This window comes from Hibiscus syriacus, unplaced genomic scaffold (genome assembly GCF_006381635.1).
Source record: "Hibiscus syriacus cultivar Baekdansim isolate YM2019G1 unplaced genomic scaffold, ASM638163v2 tig00117005_pilon, whole genome shotgun sequence".
Taxonomy (NCBI): Eukaryota; Viridiplantae; Streptophyta; class Magnoliopsida; order Malvales; family Malvaceae; genus Hibiscus; species Hibiscus syriacus.
This window is the reverse complement of record NW_024063519.1, coordinates 1866221-1879926: the sequence shown is the minus strand read 5'-3', so window position 1 is coordinate 1879926 and position 13706 is coordinate 1866221. Positions and strand designations below refer to the sequence as shown.

Below are 13706 nucleotides of genomic sequence, written 5' to 3'. Positions count from 1 at the left end.
TATATTTGTTTCTATTTTGCGCTCAGGGGCTCTCTGCGTTACTTCTGAAGGCTCAAAGGAAGAATGAGATCAAGGGCATTAGAGCCAGTTTGAGAGGGCCGAGAATTTCTCATTTGTTGTATGCAGATGATAGTATTTTGTTTGTTAAAAATTATATTACGGAGCTGCGCAGGGTTAAAGCATTTTGAATCAATATGAAGAGGCTTCTGGACAGAAGGTGAATTTTGAAAAGTCAAGCATATATTTCAGCCCTAATACTCCCGTTACGGATAGGTCGACCTTTTTAAGTGAATTAGGGTTCGTGGAGGCTTTGGATCCGGGGAGTTACCTCGGTTTACCTCTTGCTGTTGGAAAAGGTAAACGTGCGACTTTCAATTTCATCAAAGACAAGACGGAGAAAAGAATCCAGGGATCTTAGCCTGTTTAATATTGCGTTGCTTGGTAATCAGATTTGGAGGCTTATCCAAGATGAGAATTCTTTGGCGTTTAAGGTCCTTAAAGCTAAATACTTTTCCAAACTCTTTTTTTAGGCATAACTTGGGGATCGTCATTCTTATGCTTGGGTGAGTCTTATGAAGGCTAAAGAGACCCTTAAGGATGGTTTTTTCTTGAGGGTGGGAGTGGATAGTAAGGCTCGTATGTTTGAGGATATATGGGGGGATTATAGCCCTATTTGTTGTAAGGAAAGATATATGTATCGAAGTGAGCAGCCGGTTAGAGTGGCGAAATTTATGATTTCAGGGAGCGCAAGGTGGGATGAGCAAAAAGTTAATAGGGTGTTTTCAAGGGAGGATGCTTCTTAGGTCCTTAATACTTTGATTGCACCGGTTCAAGGTGATATGACGTTATGGAGCCATCATAGTTTGGGCTATTACTCTGCTAAATCGGGGTACAAGTGGCTTTTATTTCAGAACAGTCCGACGTTGCGTGTGGAAGGTATTTGGAATGTTGTGGCTAAGGCGAATGTCCTCCTGAAAATCAGGATCTTCGGATGGCGTCTTTGTCATGAAGCTCTTCCTTTGGGGTCAAAAATTAAGCAAGCTAATCTTGGTGATGATATATGTCCACTTTGCAATAGTGAGTTGGAATCAGTGTTGCATGCGATTAAAGACTGCCCCAACTCGAAGTCGGTCCTTGTGATGCTGGTCTTCCCCAAGAGCTTGTCGATTGGGATTTAAATTCTTGTCTCTTGTGGCTTTCGTGTGTTCAGTCTAAGTTGAGTAGTGAAGGTTTTGATTTGTTTCTTGCTTTACTATGGAATATTTGGAACCGACGTAACAATCTTGTTTATAATGGGGACTTACAATCGGATAGAGACATCATTTTGAATTCTTCGAATTTGATTGGGGAGTTTAAGTTGGCCTCGAACACCATTTGTTGTTCATCTGATGTGCAGCATCAAGTAGGCCCCGTAAATGGTGCAAACCAAATCAGGATAAGGTTAAGATTAATGTAGATGGGGCGTATTGTAAGCACTCTCGGGTTGCGGTTGTGGGCATTGTGGCTCGGGATAAGCATGGTATGGTCCTTGGATGAGTGGCAAAGAAAATTAATCCCCCGTTTACGACTGAATCCACTGAAGCAACAACTTTCTCTCAAGGTATTCGCTTCGCGTAAGAGAATGGGTGGCACAATGTTATCATTGAAGGTGATGCCATCTCGATTGTGTACAGGTTGTCGAACAAGAATTCTAACAAGACCCAGGATATTTCTACAATTGGATTGTTGCTCAATGAGGCAAGATTGAGCTTAGCTTACCATCATCTCTTTAAAGTGCATTATGTATGTAGGGAAGCTAACAGAGTTGCCCACTCCTTAGCTCAATGGGCCTTATCGAACCACAATCCAGTTTGGTTTTTCCTGGATGAACCTGATTATATCAAACAACTTGTAATTGATGATGCTATTGGAATTAAGTTGTTATTCCTTCAAAAAAAAGAAGATCAAATTAAATTTTACCTAATTAATGAAAAACTTTACCTAATTGTGTATAACTTGTAATTAATTATTTCGTATACGTTATTTACCTAATTTTACCAACATTTTGAGATGATACTTTTTTTTGGATAAGTAAAGTTTTATTCATTCAAAAAGGAAGCAGACTAGCTGCTACAAGAAGCAGAATAAACCCTAGACAATTAAATCAAACTCTAATCTATACACAATTGTCTATTTACAGCATCAAACCTATTCATGCAGCACCTATACAATTTAATCTTCACAACCTCTTTGATTCTACTAACAATAGTATCAACCAAACGAACCGACCCCCTAAAATACTTATGATTCCGTTTCTCCCAAATGTAATACACAAATCCAGTCCAAGCTAACTTAAGGATACGCACTAAAGGAATTTACCTTTTAAATTCACAACCATCCAATGAAACCTTCATTCCGGCAGTATAGCTCATTTTGAAGTCCACAAGAGCGTAAAACAACACTCCACACTTCCCTCGCATAGACACAATCAGAGAAGAGATGATTATGAGATTCCATCTCAGATTTACACACCCCACACACATTATCTGCAACCATTCTAAACCGTACAAGTCTGTCTTTTGTAGGTAATCTGTCAAGAATGGTCATCCATGAAATCAATGAAAATTTTGAGATGATACTTCTGTTTCATAATGTATTATTATTTTTATTATGTAAATAAACTAAGGTGATTACAAAGTAGTATATGTTCTAAATATTTTCGAATCATTTGACAATGTAGTATCAATCATCCTGTTGTAGTTGCTAGTGTTTCAACCCATGATTTCTAAGAACATCAACTATTTCTTTTAAACACTGAAGTAAGTTGGTTAGTGCCATAATGGATTATTGTCGTATGAAGAAAGAACAATTAAAGTATCAAATCAAATACCGTGATAATAATAATAATAACTCAAATTAAATATATTAAAGTCCATTTACAAGTCCAAAATTACTTAAAATTCATTATATTTAACCTAAATGCAATCCCATGTCCCAACAGGCAACTATCCATCAGATCTGGCCCGGTTGAAGACCATCCCAACATCGGCCCGTTAATTGATTAAAACTTAAACCCGTCAATCAAAGCCCAAATACAATTCAAATTCATTTTTTAAAATCCTTGACTAGCCCTAATTTTAAGGTCAGTCACCGCCGGCCCAAATCCTAAGGAAACAGGGTTTTCTTCGATCCAGCCGGCGTAAAAGTATGAGACCCTAAATTTAGGGAGTTTTGCCCGTTAAGGTATCCAGGTTTTTTATTTAGTCTATTAGGGTACTTGGGTTTTTTATTTTGGGATTTTAATATTTTTTTTAGTGTTCATTGAACTTGTCACTTCGAGATAACAAGTTATAATAAAATATATCTTTTATTACAATTTAGCATATCAAAGTAAAAAATTTGAATAAAAATATTTTTTATTCAAACTAGTCACCCGTGACAAATTTCATGCACTATTGAAAATATCGTAGATCCCAAAATAATATTATTTATGCCCTATTTTTTAAATTATTTTTGGGACTGCCCTGTTGGGCTAAAAAAGCTCTAAATTTACACCAGCCATCGTTATAGTTTGAGAGTCGATCCATATAGTAGACGCTGTCTCCAATGGTCGGCCTATCAACAGTCCAGATCTTGCGCATGGAAATTTTGCTTAATCATATTCATAATTTTTATTTGAACCCACAAAATTATAATCTATTTTTTAATCTGAAATAAGTATAAAATAATATATATTCAATTATAACTCTTATTCTTTTGATATTGAAGGCTTATAGCCCTAGTATTCATGGTGCTCGAACTTAAATCCTTAAGAAATAACAACAATTCTTTTATCACGAAGGTTACTTGATTTGCGTCTCGTAATTATATTCATAGAATTGTAAAAAAAGAGATCTTTTTTAAATATTCTCCATTTTAAATTATTAAAATATATTTTATCATTTTTTAAAAACTAAATTTAATAAATATTGTGTCACATGAATGTTTCATTGGCTAAACAATTGACGTATTTTTTTTTTGGCAAAATAGTACTTAAAGCCCTCGCACTTTAAAAAAACAATGTGGCCCTTCAAGTAAATTTTTTTTAATGTAGTCATTTGACCAATGTTTCCTGTCGTTGACCAACAACTCTGTTACTTTGTGTTGATGTGGCACATTAAGCATGTCAACATCTGGCCCTCCAACTCAAGAAAATAACTAAATCCACCCTCGACCATCTATCTATCGATGTTATAAATGATAAAATTATACAATTCATCACTCAACTATCTTCTCTCTTCTATAGTCACTAAACTTTAAAAAGTTTTCAATTTAATCACTCAACTTTTGAATTACTCTTGTTTTGATCATCATGATTTATTTTATTAATATTTATGTATGATGTGTCATTTACTATTCTTATTTTATTAATATTTGATTACAATAATATTAATTAAATTAAAATTTTAAAATCATATTGAAACAAAAAAATATTCCCAAAATTATAATTAAATAAAAAAATATTCCTTCTGCTTTATATATTTCCAAATCTCCACTCTCCTCATTTATCCTCTCATTTCATTTTTCTTCATTTTCAACAAGAGATTTCTTTTTTTTCTTTCTTTCATTACCCGGTTAAGTAGTTCATTCCCAGTTTTTCAATTTTTTTTACAAGTTCAATTTGGGTTTACTGAATATGGTAATGAAAGAAGAAGAAAAAATAAATCTTTGGTTGAAAAGAAAATGAAACACCCAAATTTCGGGCTAGTAGTTTTGGGTTTACCCGAGAAGTAAGTGGACCTTGTGAAATTCATAAGTAAAGTCGTTAGGATTAATTGGGTTTGGATTTGGGCTCAATTAGCCATAAAAAGGGGATTTCAAATTGTATAAAAAAGAAAGGACTAACTGTACAATTTAACCATTTTACAAAGATGAGGGTTTTATATCTCATATTATTTCTATTCTCTTCATTTTCTTCTTCTTCATTTCTTTGTCCTTCATATTTTCTAAGTAGCCATAATTCTAAGGTAAGGTCATAAACTTTTTTCTTGTTTCATTTTCGTTCTTAATCCCCTTTGAAACATAGTTTTAAAGAATCGAAGTCTTTGATTTTTTCTAGCTAAAGAAAAGTGGGGGGTTTCATCCAAATCACCAAGGAGAAGAGTGTGGCTAAGCAAGGAGGTTCATTTCGGGATCCAAACATCAAAGTAGTGTGTTTCTAATTCTTTGGAGTATTAAGTTTTCATAAATTTAGAGATTCTGCTAAGATTTAGTGATTTGAACATTTTAGGGTTTATCTTTTATTTCTCAAGCAAATCACACTTTAAATGTTAATAACACGTTTTTATGATACTTTAAGACCCTAAACAACTTACAAAAGCTTCAGAATAAGTTTAGAAACCAAACCAAGTCATTTGGGATGATTTTTTAGTGGTTCTTAAGCCTAAATAAACCATTTCAAGGTTCGAGTATCAATACTTGGATGAATAGTATCGATATTGGATAAATTGGGGAAAAATTAGGAATTTTGGCTAGGAGTATCGATACTGCCATGGGGAGTATTAATATTGCAGTGACAATATGGATATTAAAGCCCTTTTTTGTAACATACTGCATTTTTTGTATTGATACTCATAGGGGTATTGATACTTAACCTTAGGGTATCGATATTACAAGTAGAGTATCGATACTACTCACTTCGGATGGTTAGATTTGACCCGTTTAAGGCTCGTAAGAGCTAAGGACGATATGTAATAGTACAACATAGTTCATTAGGGATATAAATGACCTATCATACCTAGAAACACTCGTAGGAATGTATTACCACCGATGTGATTGTATTAAGCGTAATATATTGAAATAACTTTGGTGATATATAGGGATTGTTGAAGATAAGGATCGTTATGGTACAGTGAATAAGTCAGATTTTATAATAGCGAAAAACGTGAGCTTCGAGAACATCATTGAACCCGAAAAGTGTAAGTCGTCCCTTTAGTTCAAGGGGGCATTGAAGGGAAGTATGATAAGAGTGACTAGAGCGTCGCTACTCAAAGTTGAACCTGAATCATGTAATAGACTAGCGAATAGTACAACCAGTGATCAACAACTCAGTGATCGTCGTTGAATTGGGAACACATTGAGACTTCTCTTGAGCCAAAGTGATTAAAGCGTCCTTAAGTAAATAACGAGCGAGATAGTTGCTAGTGAGAGGATAATTTCACTTTAGCGAATTCAACTATGCTACGGTATAGTCAAACTAACTTAGTTGCCCGAACACTAGCGAGGAGTAGGTTAGCGATGTCACTATTGTGTGGCCTTTGGGCCTTAAATATGCATGGGTAGTAATGATTATGAATCACCTTAAGGGCATAAGACACTAAAATAATGTTAAGCTTTGGCATAATGATCTAGGAGAGGAAACAACCGAAATACTAGTAAGTGAGGGAACGTTCTCACCTACTTGTGTTGTAAATAAAAACAATGACAAGATAACAATGAGATAATAATATTATATGTGTGATAACCGTAAAAACCTTATGGGATAAGATTCAATAAGACTTATGCCTATGTTTACTGCTTGGGAAACGATAAGGACACTCGAGATACTTGTATGCATGACGATCGTCTAAAGTATATATATGTTAAATATCCTGATATATGCCAATAGTGCTAAGGCACTTTAGTTGCAGTGTGAATGCACTTTCGTATCAGTACTGAGGCACTTTAGTACCAGTGCTAACGCACTTCCATGTATTGATGACAATGGCAATAAATATATGTATATTTGATGTTTGGTTATATATCATGCTTATTGCATTCTGTCATTTTGGTATTGTAGTTAGAGACTCAATATTTGTATATTCATGGTGAGGCTCTTAGTAGAAGACTAAGGGAAACATAAGACTCAGACTATAACGATAGAATTGTCGAGCCCTAAGTAGGTAGCACTTGATCTAGATCTTGCATGTACCTACTGCTTAGTATCATGTCTTTAACATGCTTATGTTTATGAATTTCTTATGTTGCTCTAGATTAGTGATTATACTGTTGAACTTTGTAAGCCCATCCTTCAGACATTTTCTATTAGCAGGTCGGTAGCTTGTGCAGTTTGTGGAACACCACCATGGCAGGATTTCCAGCGTCTCCTTTAGAATATTTTATTGTAGTTTAATGGGCAAATGCATTCGTAGAACCTTACTCATGTATTCGGTTGCTAAACTTAAGGTTTGTATTATCTAATTTTAAATTATGTGTCACAGAGCTTCTATTTTGTAAAATGTTTTATAACAATTATTTATATTTTAATTATGACATTATTCAGTATGTTTAAAAAGAAAATAAATAGATTTAGAAAATCAGGAGTCGCCTCGGTGGCCCAGTGTGACAAAAAATATCACATCATATATAAATATTAATAAAATAAATCATGATGATTAAAATAGGAGCAATTCAAAAGTTGAGTGATTAAAGTTTTAAAGTTTAGTGACCAAAACATAAGAGAGAAAAATAGGAGGGCCAGATTGAGTTATTTTCTTGAATTAGAGGGCCAGATTGAGAGAGAAAATAGGATGTTGGCTTGCTTAACGTGCCACGCCAGCACAAAGTAATGGAGTCGTTGGTTAACGACGGAAAACGTTGGTCAAATGACCACATTGAGTTTTTTTTTTACTTGGAGAGTCACATTGGGTGCAAAAAAATGGAGGGCTACAATGTTTTTTTAAAAAAAATACGAGGGCCTTAGATACCCTTTTGCCTATTTTTTTAAATAATGGTGTTTGAGAATTATTTCGGAATTTAGACCATCTAATATGGTACGCATGAAATTCGTTACCAGGGTGACGAGTTATATAAAATATATTAAAAAATTTAAACTTGTCACGAGTTCTATACAATTTTGTTCTAATTCATATGATGAATTCTATTTTTTAATATGTTTTATAAAACTCGTATGTCGTCACTCTCACGATGAGTTCCACATTCATTGTAACAAATTATTTAAATTCTAAAATAGTTCTCGAACATCCTTATTTTTTAATTTTTTTCTCACCCATAATGTTTTCAAAAATTAAACATCAAATAACACTCTATGTAAGTCATCCTTATAATTTTATGTGAATTTTTTTAACAAAAGAACGGAGATAACATAATTACTGAATGAAAATTTATAACTAAATTAAATTACAAATATTTTAAATACTAAATTAATAATAAACAATAATTTTATTATTAAAGTACTATTTAACTTTTTTAAAGTACTCTTGATACTTTAATTATATCGGAATAAAGGTTAATCTTTTCTTTTACAATAATTGAGGTTAATCTTTCGATCTGTATTATTTCAAATAAAAATGATTTATGTAGACAACTTCTCCCGGAATTAATTTAATTTTAAAAGATTTTTTATTCATTTAATATAAATAGTAAGTAATATCTATTTAAAAATAACTCTCAATCACTTAACATTGAACATTCATATTCTGGTATTTTTCGTGTTCAACTCGATATCTCAAGAAATAACAATAATTCATTTAATACGAGATTGTTTGGTTAATACATTTTAAAAGGTTTATTTGGATGCAAATGAAAGATTGTACCTAATTATTTTAATATTTTTTGTTTATCCTTTATAAAACATTTTCGGTCGTTTTATCATTATTTTATTTTATCTTTTTCTTTAAAGTTGGTTTTGACATTATCACAACTGATTAAGACGACACTTATTGTTATCATGATCGGATTTAGATACTTGTTTTGCATTAGTGAATTCAATTCTGATTTGTGTTTTGTCAGTAATATTTCAGTAGTTTTGTCATTGTTTTTGGTTCGTTTGTCGATGTAATCAGATCTGTTCGTATCTATTTTTCGTTCGAGTTTTTCCGGTTAAGTTTTTAATATTTTCCTTGTATAATCATTGTGAGATATTAAATGGTTAATTTTCGTGTTAATGATTATAGGAAAATATTCTATTTATATGATTAATTTACGTTTATGGTTGTAAAGATTTATTGTAATTTTAGATATTTTTTCTTTGTAATAAAACTAACTATTTCTAAAAAATAATGAATAAAATAATAATAAATCGAATCTTAACTCGATTGAGATATTTTTTAATTAAAATTTAAATGTAAATCAATCCAAAAATATATTTTTAATAAGAAATAAATATTTAATGAATGTAAATTAAATATAAGATATATTGAGAAAGAATTAAGAAGTCGATAAGCCGAGGTAAGAGATGGAATAAGGGGGGTTTTTGATAAATAGATTTTCGAAAAGATTTTAGTTTATTTGAACATAAATAACTTATTAATAGTTAAACCTTTTATTTTTAGTGTTTGGTAAACATTTTTTTGAAAGAGTTTATTGTGCAAAATAAGTTAAAAAATGAAAAAAAAGCTGAAAAATCCAACGGTTTGGAAGAGTTTATTGAAAAATAAGATGTTAAATAACATATTTGACCTTATTATTTTTATAATTTCATCATTGCCATAAAACTTAATCTAATGAAACATCCTTCATCCTAATATATTTTAGTGAAATTTTATTTTATTGTTCTATTTTTTAGTTGTAGATTTTCAAATATATTTTAGTTAATAAAATATAACAAAACATGAAAGTATAAAAAATATAGTGTATATTTTATACAAAGTTAATAGTATGTATCAATCTCACAAGGTTAATATTTGTAAATATTAAATTTAAAAAATATATTCAAAATTTTCAAAAACATTTGCTAATTTTCTTAAGGAATTTTTAATTCTTGTAAAAAATATTTTATCTGAATAATTTTATCCCATTAAAGACTAAAATATTATAAAACATACATCCGAATAATTTCTTATTTATCATTTTACCCATATCAATTATCAACTAAATTTTAATAAACACTTTTATATAAACAATTAATTAAATCAAATTTTTAAATAAATTAATCAAACCAACCATAAATTAGTTGCAAACATTCAAAAGTCATTTGTGGTTGCCAGTGTACGTGGCACATCAGTTCTTTTTCAGATTACAAAATCCAAATAACAAAATTAATAAACAATCCAAGGAGAGAGAGTAGACAAGGAGTGTTGAAACTGGAAGAGGAATGGGAGAACAAGTTAAAGAAGCGGTCAAAGATCCAAAGGCAAAGTTAGCAGCACATGACATGTGAATCTTTTTAAATATGTTTCCTTTATTATCAAAATGTTTTAATCTCCCGTACAAACCGACAAAACACTTACTCTCCCGTTGATAAGCCAGGCCTTTTCATTTTCATTTCTATTTCGTTTTAATCCCAATATATTATTCATTCTTCTTCTTTTGTTTATAAAGCTGCTTGCATACTATAATAATTACAACAAAGGTAACAAGCAAAATCTCACCCATTTATAGGGAAATTTTATACCACCTGCATTCGTTTTCTATGATGGTAACCTTTTAGTTTATATTGATAGTAAATGGTTTATACAATTTAAGTTGGATAGAGAATCATAATCAATAATTTATGGGATGATGCATACTATTCAAATGGAGACTTCAAACCCTTTAAATCTAAAAAAAATGTGATTCAGAGTAAAGATTCGAAGGAAAAAAAAAAGGGACAGCTTAGTGCTTGGTTAGTAGTATACTCCGGGACTTGAACAGCAACTGCATCCTTTATATATATATATATAAGAAACGAAAAAAACGAGAGAAAGGTAAGGTAGGAGTATGGAGTGATGGGGTGGTCTTAGCATCTCTCTCAAAAAGTGTCCCTGCATCATCATTTGTTCACATATTCTTGTCTCCTTTTCCCTTCAACTTGCAAATTATAAGTTGTGCTAACGGGCATTGAGTTTGAACTTCTAGTTTTGTGTTTTTCTTTTGACTTAAATAGTTTGATTACTCAGAATTTACACCATTAATTCATTTGATTCATTCGTAACGTCCCAATTATACAGGTCATTTCCCTTTCCCCCGTACTTGATAAGCTGAGCACATTGTCTCATCTCTTTCAATCACATATTTATTGAGCCCACGGAAAACAAGGCTTATTATGTATTTGTATCATCAAGGACAGTGGAAGTAGAAGGAAAACCTTTTTGCAGCCTTGTTTTGGCTGGGTTGCTGTCCGTTTCACGTTCGATCTCATTAGTGGAGCTTGCCTTTGACCAGATTCCTTCCGTAACTCCAGAAATTAAAATCAAAGGGAAAGTCTCCACATTAATCACACAATTCAGGGAGGGATACACCTTTCCATCCAAAAACAAACCCAATAAAACTCATTATCTGTTTCCCTTTTTGGCCTCCAATTTAAGTAATTATAACCCCCAAATAAAATCCTCAGGTAGAAACCTAGTGAGTGGAATATGGAAATGAGACTGCAATTTTGACAGCTTGGTTGGTGAGTCACTACTAGGTTTAAAACTCGGTCACCGGGAACACGACGAGAAACAAACATTGTCGACGCCCGCAATCACAATCTACTCTCCCAGGCCCCAGCATCAGATAAGAATACAAGAGAGAGGTATTCGTGGCTTCTTTTACGGGTGGTCATGTTTCTTCAAATTTTGCCTCGAAAAAAAAAAAAAGGAAATTAAAGAGAGATTAGACAGCGGCACAAAGGCAAACAAAGACCAGTGTTCGTTCTTTTCCTACTTTTCTCTCTCTTTCCCTGTTCAAATGCTTGACAATAAAAGTTTTTTTAATATTTTAGTCCAATAAATGAAAATGAAAATGAAAACCACCTTCACTCTATCTCGACCCCTTTTGTTTAGTCTGCCATGAGGAGGAAGATTTGGCCACCCAGAAACTAAACTAGATCATTACAGATCTGTAAACTGAAACAGAAAGCGAGTTTTAGAGGGGGAGAAAGCTTGGTTCTTTCTTGTTTTGTTTTAAAATGGATAAAAGCTGCCACTCTTCTGGTGTCTCTACCACCAGCACCACCGCCGGTAGCAGCGGGAGCTCCAACGTTAACAATATTGACAATCGAGATCATTACCTCAAACATCTCAACAAGCTTTCTCACAAGATCTCCAAACCCTCCACCAATGCTCCTCCTATCATCAAAAAGGCTTCCTTTGACCACACCCTAGCTGTGCCTCCACAGCAGCAACCTCAACTATCCGAGCCTCAGCCCCAGAATCCGAATCAAGGCGGTGTCCAGGCTCAACAACACCAGCCACCGGTTTACAACATCAACAAGAACGACTTCAGGGATGTCGTACAGAAGCTCACCGGTTCACCGGCTCACGAGCGGTTCTCTTCTCCTCCACCAATCCACCAACCGAAGCCACAAAGCTCTCGACTACAGAGGATCCGACCTCCTCCATTGGCGCACGTTAGCAATCGCCCTGCGCCTACCATGATTAATTGCGCTGTCCCCAACATGAACCCTCTCTGTTGCTCTCAGCCTATCCTTCCTATCAGTGGTCCCATTGGTAATAGCTTTGTTCAAAGGCCGCCGGCTGGGGCGCCTCTTTCGCCGCTCCCTCCATTTCCGACTGTGCACGCGGCTGCTGAATCGCCGGTCTCCGCCTATTTGCGATACTTCCAAAGCTCCGTGTCCTCCACTGTTGATTCCATTCCAAAGCAATTCTCGGGATTCCCACCATTGGCCCCACCCCGTTGGAACAACTTCACCGCTCCACAACAGCAACAGCAGCAGCAACCGGCGCCGCTGCCACAACAGCCACATCAACAACAACCGCCACAAGTATCATCAACAGGGATAAGCCAGTCACAGCTACCGTCATCACCACTACCATTCGGGTTCCTGAATTCTCCTCGGTCACCATATCCGTTACTTTCCCCAAGTTTGCTATTTTCTCCAAATTCGGGTCAATTAGGATTCCCGCTGTCACCAACGGTGCCAGTGCCGAGTCCAAAAGGGGGAGGCCTTTGATAAATTTTAAGTTCAGGTAAGCCTTCAAAGATGGGAAAATTGAGGCTTTAGGATTTTTTGTACATGGTTAGGTTGGTGGGGAATTTTATTCAATTACCGGTGGTTGGATGAAGAGAGAAAATTTTCTCGCCCTGGTCAGAATATAATAGCGTTTTCTTTTTCATTTACAAAGTTCAAATTATGTTCTTTTGCTTTTGTTAAAATATTGGGTTAAGAAGAAAAGTTAAATGTTAGGTATTTATTAAACATGTTAGTAATATGAATCACTTTTATCTGTAAAATTTGTTCTTGCTATATCTGTGCTGTTTATGATTTTACCTGTTAATCTTTAGCCATTTATGGATCTAAGAGTATCCTTCTTTTTGGCCAATATAACACAAGAGGTAAGCCGTTGTTTCTGTGTTTAATTGTCAGGCATGGGTTTATCATAGATTTTAAGTTGGTTTGATTATTTTTAAAAAAAAATGAATTTCAAGGATTTGTACAATTGCTCATGATCCATCATATGAAATCCTGCATGTTATGTTAAGTGGTTTATTTGATCACCTATAGGTTTTTATTTTATAACATGACATCTATCCAGTCTGGTTTTCTTAGGACGTATAGTAAAACTTAGAAACATTGTCATAAAACAACTAACAAGATCTGTAGTTGGACTTTGGTGTTGTAGCAAAGATTTCTGCAGTGCCTAACATGCCCTCCTAAGAACACAGCTGGGTAGATCACAGACGGCTGCTGAAAATTACATTTTGTATAATCTAAATTCTAAAATCTGTTTTATTTTCATTTGACCAGATTGTCCAGTTACTAGTCCTGGAGCAGTGATTGCCCTGTTCCAAACTGACAGTATTTAATCTGAAAGTAATTCAGTTGG

At 33.8% G+C, this 13706-nt stretch overlaps 1 protein-coding gene across 1 annotated transcript; it reads left to right on the top strand.

Annotated features, from left to right (window-relative positions):
• Nucleotides 1-11672: 11672 nt before the first annotated feature.
• LOC120194991 (VQ motif-containing protein 9-like) lies at nt 11673-12977 on the top strand. Its single transcript, XM_039197137.1, has one exon. It carries the CDS (start codon nt 11828-11830, stop codon nt 12830-12832), a length of 1005 nt encoding a protein of 334 aa, XP_039053068.1. The 5' UTR covers nt 11673-11827; the 3' UTR covers nt 12833-12977.
• The last annotated feature ends 729 nt before the right edge of the window (nt 12978-13706 follow it).